The 16,986-nt window shown below is 42.6% G+C and overlaps 1 protein-coding gene across 2 annotated transcripts; it reads right to left on the bottom strand.

The window, feature by feature from the left end:
- Positions 1-4,643: 4,643 nt before the first annotated feature.
- LOC143416817 (protein NLRC3-like) lies at positions 4,644-13,094 on the bottom strand. 2 transcript variants are annotated; one of them, XM_076882452.1, is made up of 3 exons: positions 12,834-13,094; positions 10,901-12,692; positions 4,644-4,878 (listed from the first exon to the last, which is right to left on the bottom strand). In XM_076882452.1, the coding sequence occupies exons 1-3, from the start codon at positions 13,039-13,041 to the stop codon at positions 4,683-4,685; spliced, it is 2,196 nt and encodes a 731-aa protein (XP_076738567.1). In that variant the 5' UTR covers positions 13,042-13,094; the 3' UTR covers positions 4,644-4,682. The 2 variants fall into 2 exon arrangements, with proteins under 2 accessions (XP_076738567.1, XP_076738568.1); XM_076882453.1 differs by lacking the exon at positions 4,644-4,878 and adding an exon at positions 8,572-8,786.
- Positions 13,095-16,986: the final 3,892 nt, after the last annotated feature.

Here is a 16,986-nt window from a genome sequence, read left to right as displayed (position 1 = left end):
ACTCCGTCATGCTAGCTAGTACACAGTATGAGTTATTGTAACTGACTGTAAAAAGTCAGCACAAGGAAAATAAACTCCACCTAAACTTGGTTTATATCTGACCCAGACAGACTGCAGGTCATAACTTCTTACCTGAAGTTCAGTTCACCTGACACTCGGACCGGCGGCCGCCTCGGGTCTCTGCTCCTCCCGCCTCCCCTTTCCCTCATCCACCTGCTGCCTCTGTGGAAGCTCCGCCATAGCCACCACCAAACAACTGACTTATTTTTACATATCGACCAGCATCCGGCCAATCCACCATCTTTCATTGTTTATACTGTTACAAAAAAATAAAAAAACATCATCAGCCCATAAAAATGAAAAATCACCATCAGTATGCCCGATGGCCAGTCCAGCTATGGTCATGCCATCAGTTAACCCTTCACGTGCCAGCTGTGACACGTGTGCCCAGGGTTGCCGACCCCTGCTCTAAAGCATCTGATTTGGATTCCTGAGATCAAATATATTTTCCTTTGTGTTTGTTTTCTTCCCATTTGTGGCTTTAATGTAGTGTTACATCCTGTTTGTTTGCTTCCCTCTGTATACATGTCCAGATTCACTGTTATGTTTCTATTCTTACATTGCTGTGTGATCACTGTTCCCTCTGCTGACTGATGTGACCTTTTGTATCTCACACTGATACTTGTCATATTTGTATCTGCGCCTAAAAGATAAAAAGTTTTCCATGCTAAAACACAGCTCCACCTCCTGCAGTTCTCCCTCTGAACCACTAGATGTCTCTGTTATCTAAATGAAGACGTGCAGCACAGCAACCACAGCAGCGCTCAGATCACACGTGTCCTGTTATTATGTATAAAAGCATGAAACAGGTGAGACAGGTGGGATCAATATTAATGTTGTGGAAATATATGAAAAAGCAACAGAAGAGTGAAAACATTTCCTGTTTCTAGAAAGATCTTTCAGCTCACAGCTGCTCACAGACTGTATTTACAAGTGACAAACTGCAACTCTACAGTACATCTACAGTATATATCAAATATATTCTGTATTCAAATCTATTGAGTGATGTTTGAAAGTCTTTCCAGGTGAGTTTGATCCAGGAGGGTCTGAAGCCAGAGTCAGACAGAGACTGTGCAGAGACTGTAGAAGGACAGAGCAGCAGCAGAGCAGTCCAGATACACTGATGATCCTCTGTCAGATCCAGAGGGACACACAGGGATGATGCTGGACTCTACATTGTGTCTGACAGTGGAGCTGTTCTCAGAGCAGTTCACTCTGCAGCACTGACAGTCATCTGCACTTCTTCTCATTCCTCTGTCAGTCACTGCTGGATGAAGCTCTCCTCTCCACCTCCCAGTAACATGGCCCAGTCAGAGCGTCTCTACACACAAGCTGCTGCTGCTTCAACCTCTCTGGATCATCAGGACACAGCTCCTCCTCTCTCAGCACACACACCGTCCTGTTTACCATCATCAGCTCCACCTGCAGAGAGAAGAAGGAAGAGCAGAGGAGATAAACGAGTGTTTCCAGAGGCTCTTCATCAGCTGTCAGTCAGTGATGCAGCACATCCAGTATAAAGAGCAGCAGGGACTTCAGTGCTGGGACTGTACTAGGACTCATTGTTGCTTCACTTTTTCTAATCTTTGGACTTTTATTGAAGTTGATGAAAATGTTTTTCCCTCCTAGTTTGAGTTTGGACTTTCATTCATTAGAAGAACCTTGGTGTGTCCACTCTGAGCTCTGTAGGAACCCCAACAACAAGCCCAACAATCCAGATGGACGGTTCCAGCTGTTAACTGGAGGAATTCCATCCAAACATCTGCTCTCACTAAATTCTTCCTCACCTACAGACTGTGTTCTTCACTGCTTTAAACTTGGAAATGAATGCAGTCATTGGTCTGCGTGCTGCTTTGTTCAGAGAGCTGATTGGCTGTTGACAGTGTTTGATCAGAGCGTGTCAGCCGTTACTATGGTGACCATAAAGGTCAGAAACAGGAAGTGTTTGTGTCCAATCCTGAAGCCTGTCACCATTCTCCTCTCACAGCTTCACTGAGAAGCTGCAGCTTTACAGGAAACACTGGATCTTTGTTTCATACTGACTGTGTTTAGTACAATACTGCTGACAGCACCACCCACTCACTCCATCACTCTACTTACACCAGAGTCTCCAGTCTGTAGTCTGGACTCTGCTGAAGATCAGACAGCTGCTTCACATCTGGATCCTTCAGGTTGTTCCAGCTCAGGTCCAGCTCTCTCAGATGGGAGGGGTTGGACTTCAGCGCTGCTGCCAGATAATCACAGCTGATCTTTGACAAACCACAGTCCCACAATCTGTATAAAGAATGAAAGATGTAAGTTTATTAGACAAAGTGTGAGCTTGAAATCATTCAGTGTTTCATCATCTGTTCAGAGCTGAAGAAGGTTCAGAATGTAGAAGTTTAGAAAATGGAAACTCCAAACAGCTGAAGCCAACAGGAAGCAGCTTCAAACAGGAAACTGTGCAGAGTTTCAGACTATATGTCCTGATGCAGCCAGTTGGATTTTGGAGATTTGAATCTCTGTTCTGTGACTAAGTCCTTGAATCATTTCTTCCAGTTGGTCCAACAAGACAGACTAAGTGTTGGACATGTGTTGTGGCTCCATTAGGGGAGCTTCTAAATGTGATGTGATGGCCCCTCTGGGTCTGTCAGGTCACAGCACTGGAGAGAGCTCAAACTGGGCACACAGTTGTTCCAGTCTGGACCAAAGACTCTATACTGGGACTGAGGGACTGCTTTGACTGCACCCACTGGGACTTTTTAAAGGCTCATGTTCTCACTTAGATCATCGATTTCTACTTACATTTCTTTCTGGGAAAAATGGGGATTACTTTGGAAACAGGAAGTATTTTCCCCAATAAGCAGCCCTGGATTAGTAAATCACTCCAACATGTTCTCAGGCAGAAGAAGCTGTCTTGTTATGAGGGAGAGAAGAAAAAGATTGAGGCACAGAAACTTGTTGAAAGAGAGATAAAGCAGCTAAAATCAGGTGTAAAAGTAAAGCAGAGGATGAGCTGAATAAAGGACACTCAAGGCTGGCTTGGAAAGGAATGAAGTCCATGGTGGGGATGCAGAACAAGGAGCAAAGATGAATGTGATGCTGAATCAGCAGAAGACTTGGACTCATTTGATTCCAGCTTTGATATCATTGATTTCAATGAAGAGCTTTGTGATTGTAGCAAAGGGCTGGTAGCTCTGAGAGTCCCACTGATGAGGTGTTTGTGTGGAAATCTCTTAGTGGGACCAAAGAGAGAAAAAGCCCTGGTCCTGATGCTGTGGGAGGGAAATGATTGAAGTGTGCTGTGAGGAACTGACTGGGAGATTTTCACACATTTTCCAGTCCTCCTTGGAACAACAGGAAGTTCCCAGCATATGGAAACAAAGGTTAAGTGTCCTATGGCACTCAGTGATGATGGTGCTGTGGCCCCACCACCTCCACCTCTTTGTAAAGGAACTAACTGTAATCTGAAGCTTCAAATGGGACTAAGACTTCCTCCACTAGGTGGCAGTGTCTGATGAGAAAGTGTTAGTGGAGCTGGCCTGGAGTCAGAAACAGGAAGATGCAGGATTTGGGCTGAAATGGGGAAAAGTGGTTCGCACTAGTGCCTTAAAGCAAGAAGGTTGTAGGTTGAAGCTTGTTGGCCTTTCTGTGGAGGTTGGATGTTCTCCCACAGTCCAATGAAATGCTGCTTAGGTTCATTGGTGCTTCTAAATTGGCTGTAGGTGTGGATGTGAGAGAGTGCTTCTCTGTCTCTCTCTGTTGGCCCTGTGATGGACTGCTCACCTGTGCAGGTGGACCACGCCTCTTGCCCTATGACAGCTAGGGCACAGGCTGCAGCCCTGTGAGCCTAAGCTGAATAAACAGTTAGCAAAAATGATCCATAAATGGCCTGAAATCCCCCAGTTAGCAGTTTGGTAGATAGCTATGACATGCTAATCCCATCCAGCAGCTGTATTCTACCTGTAAGCTGATCCCTGCTGAGCCAAAGCACTTTTTCATATACAAATTACAACCTTTAATAGAAACCTATTGGTCAGCATCTTATTAGCCTGCTGTTAGCTTCATTCCACAGAAAACTGAGAGAAACTAACAGAGTTGATAAAGAATAAAGAGAAATGTGCTGATTTAAAGCCTTTGAAGTGCTTCAGATGATCTCTGTCCACTTCTGTCCAGTCATTCATTCATGTAAGCTTTCTAATGCAGCTTTGATCTTCACAGTCTGCTTCATGAAACTCATTCTAACCCTGAATGTCAGAGTGTTCCTCCTTCTCTTTCCCATCATTCATGCTGGCAGTGGAGGAGATTTGGATGTTGGACTGTGTTTTGGATGATGTGTGTATGTTTGTGTTGGACTGCTGTCTGTAAAGCAAACGCACATTTTGCTTTGGATTTCAGTGTCAGACAGACTTTAAGGTGGAATGAAGAGTTGGAGAGTTTCACAGTGAATTATCCAGTGGAGGATTTTTCTTCTTCTTTGAAGGTTTGAAATGTGAACATTGTTCTGCTGCAGTCAATGGACTAAACCAGAGAAGAAGAAAACAGACTTTACCATGAAGATCCTCAGTGTGGATCAGTATAATATCAGCCTGATGTCTGCAGTTTAGTGTCAGCACAACTTTCACATCATATTCATCTCAGCACAACTAAAACATGCTGACTGACCTCAGAGTTTCAAGTCCACATCCTGGACTCTCCAGGAAACCACACAGATGCTTCACTCCTGAATCCTGCAGCTTGTAGTTGATGCTCAGGTCCAGCTGTCTCAGATGGGAGGGGTTGGACTTCAGTGCTGCTGCCAGATAATCACAGCTGATCTCTGACAAACCACAGTCCATCAATCTGTATAAAGAATGAAAGATGTAAGTTTATTAGACAAAGTGTGATCTTGAAATCATTCAGTGTTTCATCATCTGTTCAGAGCTGAAGAAGGTTCAGAATGTAGAAGTTTAGAAAATGGAAACTCCAAACAGCTGACAGAGTTCATACGCCTTTGTCAGGGTCAAATTCAAGCAAGACCATGTGAAAATTAAAACACATCATCCTAGGTGAACTTAAACACCTTTGTTCCCCTTTTGTTAAGACATAGAAAAGTACACCACACAAAAATACTGCAAAAGGAAACGGTCGCCTTATATACATAGTGTATAAACTCAAAATGCACATTTCACTTCAAATTAAGATTAAGGCTTTGAACAGATCACATAGTTCAGTTCAACATATAAGACTTTAAGAATGCACAAGCATCTACTTAAAATCTATTTAATTTATCATCCATGATATTATTTTGTACAATTCCAATGTATTTTGTTCATCTCCCTTAAATAAACAGGCAGTCTTAAAGTATGAAATATTCATATACAAACACATATAAATGTGTGTACTGTCTCAGTGGCTGATAGTACCCCACAGGCCTCAGTGTGAGCTTGAAGACATTTATAATGTTTAAGTAGTTTAATGTGCAGGTGCTGACGATAAACACATTTTGAATGAAAGCCGGGGAACTTTGGTAGCACAGAAACAAGTGGCTATTCTTTGTGACTATATGGATCACTCACAATACCATTATTTCACACAAAGGCACCAAATTAATACTCAAAAAAGCTGCAGCAATACACACAAATATAAACAGTACTTGGTGACTGTTAAGTCTAATTGTTGAATGTTGCCATTGTGTTTCTTAAATTTGTACAGTCTTAGTTCAAGCAGTAGGATCAAAGCCATTCCTTTGATCCTGACCACCTCTCCAACCACTCTGTGCTGGGGGAGGTTTTATTGTAGATACATCCTATCTGGAAGATCTGTTTCTTTTGATGTAAACTTCCTGGGTTTACGACCCTTTGGTCAGCAGGAGGTCTGACTGACACACACACACACACACACACACACACACACACACACACACACACACACACACACACACTCTTACAGAAGTTCACACATATACATAAAATGCTTTGTCTTAGAACAAAGGGGGCGTGGCTTTGTTCTGACGTGTTTTGTGTGAACTGTCTCCCAATAAAAGGTAGCAGGAGGAGGTCAGATCTGTGGTCATTTTCGTGGTGGACACAGACGAGGCCTCCCTTTCGCAAATAATTGATCGATCGACTGTCTTGTTTTCTTCATGATGAATAAGTCTCTAGAATTAGCGGGGCTTGTGGAAACACAGACCCAACAGTGACAACTTTGCTTTTAGCCTTTAACCCTTCTTGACTACTTTTGATGTGGCCTCTATATTTTACCTTTAAAAACAGTTTATCTTGCCAATCTGTTATTTTCTCATTTTGACCAACTGTATCAGCACAATTTATCTAAATTCAGACAAAATTTAAAATACACGTAGAAAGTGATATTTTGACTGTAAAAACCACACACATGTTTAACGAATCATCTTCATAACTTGAAATGCAAATAGAGATTGTACACTTTTAAAAATACGCACACGTTTTGCAAACAACAAAGTTATATGGTACTATTTACCAAAAAATGCAGCCAAGGCTCAGACGTTTTTCATATAATCATTTCAAACTATTTACAGAACAATCAGGTGTCAAACAATAGTTTGTGTCACTCTAACACATATGAGAACAGCACAGGGATAAACCTGCAGGTCTGACAGCAGGTGTGTCACTCAGCGTTTACACTGCAATCTGCCTTTGTTGGCTTTAAGGCAGCAACTGTGACGATCACTAGTAGAACTGACACACAAAACAAAACAACAGCTACACACTAAATACACAAGACAACAAACTAACTTGAGACCAAACACGGTAAACGTCACAAATCTCTCACGTATCAAAACTCTCTCTCTCTTTCGCTCACTCGCTCTCTCTTGCCGGTCACTCCTAAAACTTCCCCCTTTTGCTAAACAACCAAATGTCATGTTTCCATATCATTTTTGATTGGTCGACATGGTACATTTTCCCACCTATAGGGCTTTGGAGCGTGATGTCACGGGAGATGGGCCATGCCCCCTTCCGCCATGACAGTAGGCCAGCCAAAGGATACCATTTCAGCTATGGATCGTACGTGTTGTGTTGTCGGTTGCAACGTTAGATCACACGATCGTGAAGGCAAGAAGCTGGATAACGGGCTCTCTTTTCATCGTTTTCCGTCCTGGAGGCAACGTGAGGGATCCCATGTATCCGATATTACTAAACAAAGACGTCAGGCTTGGATTGCAGCGGTGAGACGAGCGGATATCGAGTTCTCTGCAATCCCCAGCTTTTTGTTGGTTTGCTCACGGCATTTTCTTTCCGGTGAGTTCTAAATTAATTCATATCACTCTTGAAAGGCTTTTAGTGTTATTTTCAACGTGCTGCGGTCATAGATAATGAGATAAAACATGCTAATGTGTGATGCTGCAGAACCACATCATGTCGACTGAGTAGCTTATGATTTGGCATTATTGCAGGCAAACCAGCATATGAAATGGATGTAACAAATCCAGACTGGGCACCAACACTGCACATGGGGCATGACGACATACCTGTATCAGACTCGGACCGGCACTCAAGGCGTACGCAACGGAAGCGAAAAAGAGCACCCATCGGAGGTAAACAACCCCCCCCCCTCTAAAAACATACTAAATTGCTATCACTGTACACTAATCCGCACATAACTTCCAGATGAATCACACACCTGTCATTGGAATATTGGTGTACATTTACCTTATGTCTAATTTTATCTTACAGGCTTTCGTTATGCAGCTGCAGAGTCTGAAGGTGTGCCCCGTGCAGAAGTGATTGATGAAGATCTGACAGAAGACCAACAGCAAAATCACAATGTCATGGAGGCAGTGGACAGCAGTTGTGTTGGACAAGTGGAGGTTGAGGTAGCAGCTGCAAATGTGGATATACTGAAGAAATGTAAACCTTTTAAAATGATGACAGATTACAAACTCTCAGCTGTGTCTGTAATCAAACCTCTGTAACTTTGCTTCACTTCAGCAGCATCAGCTCATGTTCACATGTTGATTCATGGTTTGCTTCAGTTTTTGATGGACTGCAGAATATTTTGAAGGTTATCTGCTATAAAAAGCCAGAACAGGAAAATCTGCTTCATGTGTTTCTGTTTGATCCTCAGTGACTTTGACACAAAGGCCTCTGCTGTGATGATCACACCTCTGATCAAGTCTCACAGTGTCAGCTTTGTTTTTATACATATGGATATGTGCTGATAAATGATCAGAGTTATAATATTTCCCACTGTCTGCTGTGTGCCGTGACCTTTGACCTGCTAAAGACAGTCAGCTGTGGATTATTCATTGTTGTGTCTGATACTTAGAACTGTGAGGAAGAACACTACACAGTTAATCAGGGTCCCCTCTCTCTGAATCAGGGAAGGTGGGCAGGCCGCGTGTGGGCCGCGGGCCATACGTTGAGTCTCACTGTTTGAAATGTGAACATTGTTCTGCTGCAGTCAATGGACTAAACCAGAGAAGAAGAAAACAGACTTTACCATGAAGATCCTCAGTGTGGATCAGTATAATATCAGCCTGATGTCTGCAGTTTAGTGTCAGCACAACTTTCACATCATATTCATCTCAGCACAACTAAAACATGCTGACTGACCCCAGAGTTTCAAGTCCACATCCTGGACTCTCCAGGAAACCACACAGATGCTTCACTCCTGAATCCTGCAGCTTGTTGTTGTAGCTCAGCTCCAGCTGTCTCAGATGGGAGGGGTTGGACTTCAGTGCTGCTGCCAGATAATCACAGCTGATCTCTGACAAACCACAGCGACTCAATCTGTATAAAGAATGAAAGATGTAAGTTTATTAGACAAAGTGTGAGCTTGAAATCATTCAGTGTTTCATCATCTGTTCAGAGCTGAAGAAGGTTCAGAATGTAGAAGTTTAGAAAATGGAAACTCCAAACAGCTGAAGCCAACAGGAAGCAGCTTCAAACAAACACAACAAGAGAAAAAACTCTGAATGTTTCACATTAAAGTCGTACATTTATCATAAAAACAGGACAAAGACTTGAAAAAGTCGTGTTTTTCCTTCCAGGAACCACAAGGCTTCACTTTTAAAGGTGAAGTGTGAAAGAAATGGACATATTTGAAGTCCAACACCTTTTTCCAGTCACATTATTAAAGCAGACAAACTACAAGCTCATTTTCATTCCAACAAGTCATCTTCTGACCTGGACTAACAACACTGGTCTCTATGTGCAGCTGGCTGTGAGACCAGTGCTCAGGGAGCGTCTACAAAGTGCAACACTGAAAGAACATCACACACTAGCTTTGTCCCAAAACGTCGGCTGCATCCTTCGGAGGACCCGGTATTCGCGGTCTACGTGGGCCGGGTCCTTCAAAGACCGAAAAGGCTGGAAGTGCGAGGCTGTGAAATGGGACGGTCTAGCCTTCAGATTTGCGTCACCGCTGTGTCGGTGGAGTTTAATAAACTCGGCCGTCTGCTCCTTGCTATCTAAAATATAACAGGACACTGGCGTAAATTCTCGACCGTCTCACACTTCTGTTTAATCAGTTTCCTGTTTAACGTTTATTCAGCTGTGTGAAAATCCCGGAGGAACTTTGATCTCAGCCAAACCGATTTACTCCGGAACAAATAAAACACAGAAAAAAGGCAAACAATTACATTTTTAAGTTCTCCGAGTGACTTATATATCGTGTTTCACCTGAGTAGCGAAAGAGCGGGGTCTGAAAACGATGAAGCCGGGCGTCCGCTGCTCTCGCCGGCTGGAGTGACCATTGAACCCCCCGGCTTGCTAGCGAGCGGGTGGGTAACAGACGTCTCCGAAAACGTCGGCACACTTTTGCAAATATGCGATGTCTTGATAAACCAAGCAGATATTTGAAGTTTACACAGCTACTTTCTCGCCTGAAAATATGTTAAAAGTTTATTTTGTGACCCAGAAAGATTAATAAGAGTAATTTGAAAACTTAGTAGCAGCCGCCATTGTTGGCAGCTGAAATTTGGCTGGGCCGCGCTATGAATTCTGGGATATGGTGGGCCACGAAGGACACACCCGACGAATCCTTCAAATTCGGGGAAATGAAGGACGCATTTGTGCATTTGCATGCGCAAAAGAAGACTTCACACACAACGCGCTCTGTTTAGACCCAGAGCAAAGAATATTGTTTGACAGATGACCCTTAATATGAAGACTTCGGACTTTACGTTTCCCAATTTTTGCTTTAAGTTATTTTGTTATTTACATAATAATGTAGATAACCTAATAATGATCCTTATTGCTGTTTTAGAGGAGCGGTGCTTCAAAGGATAGCTGCAGATTTCTGTCAGAATCTGCAGATTATACAGTACAAATAAAAAGTTCACGTTTCTCCAACGTTGTCTTCCCAACAGTTTCACTGACATCTACACGGGATGGCCAGGAAGCGTTTGCGATGTCTTATCGGGCGCTGATAATTGGCGTCTGTCTTGTGTTGGTGACGTAAAAGACGGATTTAATGCGACATGACCGTTCAAACAGCAGTCGCTTTCTAAAACATCGGATATGTATCGGATTCAGTACCACATACGAAAGTGACCCAGATCGGATTTGAAAATATCGGATTCGCGACGTTCACACTGTCATAGAATGATCGGATATGGGTCGCATAGGGTCAAAAAAGTCAGATTTATAAAGGTCAGAAAAATCGGATTTGATGCGCTTTCGCCTGCAGTGTGAACGTAGCCTTACTCTCAAATCCTCCCTAATAACAATAACATAATTACACTTTAGCCACAAGAGGGCAGCAGCATTAATACAAGTCACATGTATATAAAGGTACAGTGATTATATTACAGTGATTTTGACAAAAACAAAACAGAGGTTCATGGCAGTGTGTTTTCCATAACATACCAACCAAATTAAATAATAAAAACTTTATAACTTACAGAGCTTTTTTAGAGACTTTGACCACTGGCAGCAGCCTCAGAAGAGCCTCCTCTGAAGCAAAGTATTTATTCAGGTCAAACACATCCAGATCTTTTTCTGATGACAGTAAGATGAAGACCAGAGCTGACCACTGAGCAGGAGACAGTTTATCTGTGGAGAGACTTCCTGATCTCAGGGACTGTTGGATCTCCTCCACTAGAGAACGATCATTCAGTTCATTCAGACAGTGAAACAGATTGATGCTTTTCTCTGCAGACAGATTCTCACTGAGCTTCTTCTTGATGTACTGAACTGCTTCTTGATTGGTCTTTGAGCTACTTCCTGTTTGTGTCATCAGGCCTTGCAAACGAGTTTGATTAGTCTTCAGACCCAAGAGAAAACGAAGGAACAAGTCCAGGTGTCCATTGGGGCTCTGTAAGGCCTTGTCCACAGCACACTGGTAGAAGCATTTCTTTGAAGATTTTCTTGTTTGAAACACCTTCCAAGTTGTTTGTTGCTCTTCCAGCAGATTGAGTCCAGAGTTGATGAAGGTCAGGTGGACATGAAGAGCAGCCAGAAACTCCTGAACACTGAGATGAACAAAGCAGAACACCTTGTTCTGGTACAGTTGTTTCTCCTCTTTAAAGATCTGTGTGAACACTCCTGAGTACACTGAGGCTGCTCTGATATCGATGCCACACTCTGTCAGGTCTGGTTCATAGAAGATCAGGTTTCCTTTCTGCAGCTGATCAAAAGCCAGTTTTCCCAGTGACTCAATCATCTTCCTGCTCTCTGGACTCCAGTGTGGATCTGTCTCAGCTCCTCCATCATATTTGATCCTCTTGACTTTGGCCTGAACCACCAGGAAGTGGATGTACATCTCAGTCAGGGTCTTGGGCAGCTCTCCTCCCTCTCTGGTTTCCAGCACATGCTCCAGAACTGTAGCAGTGATCCAGCAGAAGACTGGGATGTGACACATGATGTGGAGGCTTCGAGCTTTCTTGATGTGGGAGATGATCCTGCTGGCCTGCTCCTCATCTCTGAATCTCTTCCTGAAGTACTCCTCCTTCTGTGGGTCAGTGAACCCTCTGACCTCTGTCACCATGTCGACACACTGAGGAGGGATCTGATTGGCTGCTGCAGGTCGTGTTGTTATCCAAAGGCGAGCAGAAGGGAGCAGGTTCCCTCTGATGAGGTTTGTCAGCAGCTCATCCAATGAGGTGGACTTTCTTGTTTCAGTCAGGATTTTAGTTTTGTGGAAGTCCAAATTAAGTCGACACTCATCCAGACCATCAAGTATGAACACAACCTGGAAGTCTTCAAGCCTGCAGATTCCTGATTCGTTAGTTTGATTAAAGAAGTGATGAACAAGTTCCACCAAGCTGAACTTTTCCTCTTTCAGCACATTCAGCTCTCTGAAAGTGAATGGAAATATGAACTGGATGTCCTGGTTGGCTTTGTCTTCAGCCCAGTCCAGGCTGTATTTCTGTGTTAAGACTGTTTTCCCAATGCCAGCCACTCCCTTTGTCAGCACTGTTCTGATTGGTTCGTCTCTTCCAGGTGAGGCTTTAAAGATGTCTTCTTGTCTGATTGTTGTTTCTGGTCTGTCTGGTTTCCTGGATGCTGTTTCAATCTGTCTGACCTCATGTTCATCATTGACCTCTGCAGTCCCTCCCTCTGTGATGTAGAGCTCTGTGTAGATCTGATTCAGGAGGGTTGGGCTTCCTGCTTTAGCGATGCCCTCAAACACACACTGGAACTTCTTCTTCAGTTGGGCTTTAAGTTCACGTTTACAGAGTGGAGCAAATATTTCTGAAGGTAAGAAATTCAGAAAAAAATATTATATAATAAATATCATAGCCTTTCAGTACCCTGAAAGGATGAATGTCTATTGGTCCATTTCTTGAGCTATTAGGAAAGATCAATATTCAGTCTTTAGAGAAATTCTCTTACTGCTCTGCAGATGGTCAGCCATCTCATGCTGCTTAAGTCTCCTCAAGAAGTGGAGTGTGATCTTCAGAAATGCTTCTCTGCAGCTCTTTCTTTCATCTTCATCCTCACCTTCAAACATCTCCTCATCCTCCATCTGGCTCTTTAAAGTTTCTGGGTGATCTGGACTCAGAAGCTTCTGGATCTTCTTCAGCTCGTTCTTCACAAACATGGTGATGTTGTCCTCCAGCCGCTGGAAAAGAAGACTATATGAATTACCCAGTGGTAAATGGACTGGTTCTTATATAGCTCTCTTTGATACTCTGTGCACACAAAGCATTTATACAACATGCCTCATTCAACCAAGCACATTGTTCTATGCTTAAATACTTTCTTTCACACTCTGATGGATGCATCAGAGGGCAGCTTGGGTTTAGTACGTTACCCAGTACATTTGCCAGCCAGGGTTTGATTCACAAACCTAACTAGTAGCTGACCTGCTCCCCTCCTGAGCTACAGTCACCCCAATCTGACTGAAATCATGGAGCCCAAACTCTGACTTATGTTGGACACACTGACAATCCTCTGGTCCACAAAGTGCAGCATAGAGGTGACTGAAAAGAACAAATGTAAACGTAGTACTACAAACCATAACCACAGAGTCCAGGTGTGTTTGATGTTGCTGTGCAGACTGACCAGTGGAAACCTCTGCTCTCTGCTGGTCCACTCTGTGGAGGAGTAATGTATAATTAGCTCATGTTATGTCTGTCCACACACAGACACAAGCTAAAGGTCCATGAAGTGATGTTTGGATGGGTTCAGTCAATCAGATGACTGTCATGGTGGAGCTTTGCTAGTCCTGCTGATCCCACTGAGAATTAACAACTCAGTTTCCAGATGTCTGTAGTTTTCTGCTCAGTTTCTTTAGTCCCAACAGCTCTTACCATCTCCTGCATAAAGCTTTCCCTCCATGCTCAGATGCCCTGGAACAAGGTGCTCTCTTTATATCAGTGACTGGTTTAAAGGGACAACTCGCCAAACTTTGTGTCAGCAAAAGTAGTTCTAATGTTTCTTACATTTATTACATTTTTACATTTTTACACACACAAATCAATGAACGCAAAAACATGAACTTTCCAGATATTTTGTTTCACAATGTTACAAAACTCAGTTCAAAACTACACAGTCAGATTTACAAGTACAAAATATTTATGACCACAGTTTGAGCCGATGTATGTCCCGAGTCTGTGGACTCAGTGGTTTTGTTTTGATTGTTATTGTCTTTTGTTACAATTTCATTCTGATTAAGATTTTCTAGTTCTGAGGTTTTGGTTTCTGTGTTCCCTCTGTACTGTGTTAGTATTGTGTCTCTGTGTTCACTTCCTGTTTTATTTTGACAGTGCCATGTCCTATGTTAGTGTGTCTACTTTTGCTTCCCCTTGTCTGGTTATGTCCAATGAATCCTGCTGTGTCTCCCTTTTCTCATTCCCTGATGGCTCTTTTGTGTATATGAGCCCTTTGTTTTCTCCTGCTTGTTGCTGGTTCGTCTGTGTTGTCTCCCCGTGTCTCCGTTTAAGGTTTCAGATTAGTTTTGTAGTTTTTTCAGTAGAGGTTATCTTAGCTTCTGCACAGGCCATCTCCACTGCACTTCACCGTTTCAATAAAGCTCACTCACTTCACAGCAGTGTCTGCATCTTGGGTCCTTTATTAAATTCAACATGGCTCGCCCCGCTAGCCGTGACATAAGATGTGAAAACAATATCCAAAAAACACGAGAGACAAACAGGGAATAGTTTTAAGGTGCAGGGCCAACAAACTGAGTCTAGCCATGAACTCAGAGTTGATTGAATTAGCATTTTGAATTGGCTGATCTGAGCAATCAAGTCTATGTTCACTTTGAGTTAAGATTATATGTGATTGATGTAAAAGAAAAAAGCCATCATCAGCAACTGATTCTGATTTAGCAGGTTTTCAAATCTAAACGGTACCCATCCCTAGCTGGCTGTAGTTAAACCTTTACTTAAAAAGCATCCCTAGACCCAGCTGTACGGCTTATCTTCTGAGCAGCGCAGTGTCAGAGTGAACAACACAGGAAAATGATCAGAGATGCCCAACTCAGATATTTCAGTGACGCACACATCCCGCCCGTGGAAAAGCTCCAAGTCTAGTGTGTGACCTTTTTCATGTGTGGGACCAGTAACCCACTGGGTCAAGTTAAAAGAGTCAATAATATTTAAAAAGTCCTTGACCAGAAGTTTAAAGTCACAGCAGACATGGATGTTGAAATCACCAAGGCAGCATCATCAGAAGACATAGCACACCCAGCTCTATCTGTCCATGAAGCCAGATAACACACACCAATGAGTTAAACTGCAGGAATGTCTTAAAGACACAAAGACCTGGATGGCCGCTAACTTTCTGCTTCTTAATTCAGATCAAACTGAGGTTATTGTACTCGGCCCTGAAAAGCTTAGAAATATGGTCTCTAAGCAGATTCTTACTCTGGATGGCATTACCTTGGCCTCCAGTAACGCTGTGAGGAACCTTGGAGTCATTTTTGACCAGGACATGTCCTTCAACGCACATATTAAACAAATATGTAAGACTGCTTTCTTCCATTTGTGCAACATCTCTAAAATTAGAAATATCCTGTCTCAGAGTGACGCTGAAAAACTAGTTCATGCATTTATTACTTCCAGGCTGGACGACTGTAATTCATTATTATCAGGATGTCCAAAAAACTCAGTGAAAAGCCTTCAGCTGATCCAAAATGCTGCAGCAAGAGTGCTGACAGGGACTAGAAAGAGAGAGCAGATTTCTCCTTTATTCCCTTCATTGGCTTCCTGTTAAATCCAGAATTCAAAATCCTGCTCCTCACATACAAGGTCTTAAATAATCAGGCCCCATCTTATCTTAATGACCTTGTAGTACCATATCACCCTATTAGAGCGCTTCGCTCTCGCTCTGCAGGCCTACTTGTTGTTCCTAGAGTATTTAAAAGTAGAATGGGAGGGAGAGCCTTCAGTTTTCAGGCCCCTCTTCTGTGGAATCAGCTTCCAGTTTGGATTCAGGAGACAGACACTATCTCTACTTTCAAGATTAGGCTTCAAACTGTCTTCTAACTTAACGATTAAGTCCCTGTATTCCACCGTTATATGGAAATCAGCCATTATAACTTGTGTCAAATCTACTTGTACCTCACAGTTTTCTAAGCACACAGAGAGCAGTAAACCTCAGAGCAGCCGCACATCAGACTGTGCAAAAAATCTAGAAGAGAAAATATTTCGACCCATTTCTAAATGATTCTTGTGACCATGCTGCACCACAACACCTGATCTCTGGTTTCCTCACCTCTTCAATCCCACTTTAATACTTGACTAAACTCATTTTCCTGTTTAGGTGTTGAGGCAAAGCCGCCCATCTACAATGCAGGCAACAGCAAACGGAGCTATTTTTGATTCCCTTTGGGTTTTTTCTACTTTTGTGCTACAAAATGTTCAAGCTGATTAAATTCATTAGAATAAAAGTTCAGATAATTTTCTCATATTAATGTTGGAGGTAGAAATTCAGGGAACTTTGCACAAAAACTGGCAGAAATTTCCTTCAAAGATGGAGTTTTTACTTTAATACTGTGAGTACATTTCAGAGCCTGTACTCTTTTACCTTTACTTGAGTAAAGAAGTTGAATCAGTATTTCAGCTTTAAGAGGGTATTTTAACACAAACATCAGTCCTTCTACTTCAGTATGTTTGACACTTTGTTTAATCATCATTTTTAATGATCAAATATAATTATGTTTGTTATTTGTGGATTTTAAATGTCCTTGACAGAGACAGATGATGATCATTATCCTGCACTGTGCTCTCAGGTTTGGTCGAGCTAGCACAAAGAATGGCTATGTTGAACTTCCTCCTGGGATCTACACTAAGAAGTGAGTCCAACATTAGCAGGGTCTCTTTCCTTTATCTGGATTCACTTTAGCATTCACAGTCACGTGAAGCTTGTTATTAACTCGATAAGTCAACCCAGGGTTTCAGCTGAGCGCTCACATGAAACACATGGTGTTGGCAGCATCTGATCAATCATATTCATGGAGACGTGTATCAGCAACAGAGCAGCTGAGTTTGCAGAAGGAAGTCAAACTAAACCACAGGAACAATATGAGGAGATTACACAC

Source organism: Maylandia zebra, linkage group LG3 (genome assembly GCF_041146795.1).
Source record: "Maylandia zebra isolate NMK-2024a linkage group LG3, Mzebra_GT3a, whole genome shotgun sequence".
NCBI classification, from domain to species: domain Eukaryota; kingdom Metazoa; phylum Chordata; class Actinopteri; order Cichliformes; family Cichlidae; genus Maylandia; species Maylandia zebra.
The sequence above is the reverse complement of the archived record's forward strand: the minus strand, read 5'-3'. Positions and strand labels throughout refer to the sequence as shown.

Excerpts from the sequence above, each read along its gene's own strand:
- LOC143416817 (XM_076882452.1), bottom strand. The coding sequence starts at position 13,041 with ATGTTTGTGAAGAACGAGCTGAAGAAGATCCAGAAGCTTCTGAGTCCA. Across the intron at positions 12,693-12,833 it reads GGCTGACCATCTGCAGAGCA|AAATATTTGCTCCACTCTGT; the intron begins GTAAGAGAATTT and ends TCTTACCTTCAG. Across the intron at positions 4,879-10,900 it reads AAAGTCTCTAAAAAAGCTCT|ATTGATGGACTGTGGTTTGT; the intron begins GTAAGTTATAAA and ends TTCTTTATACAG.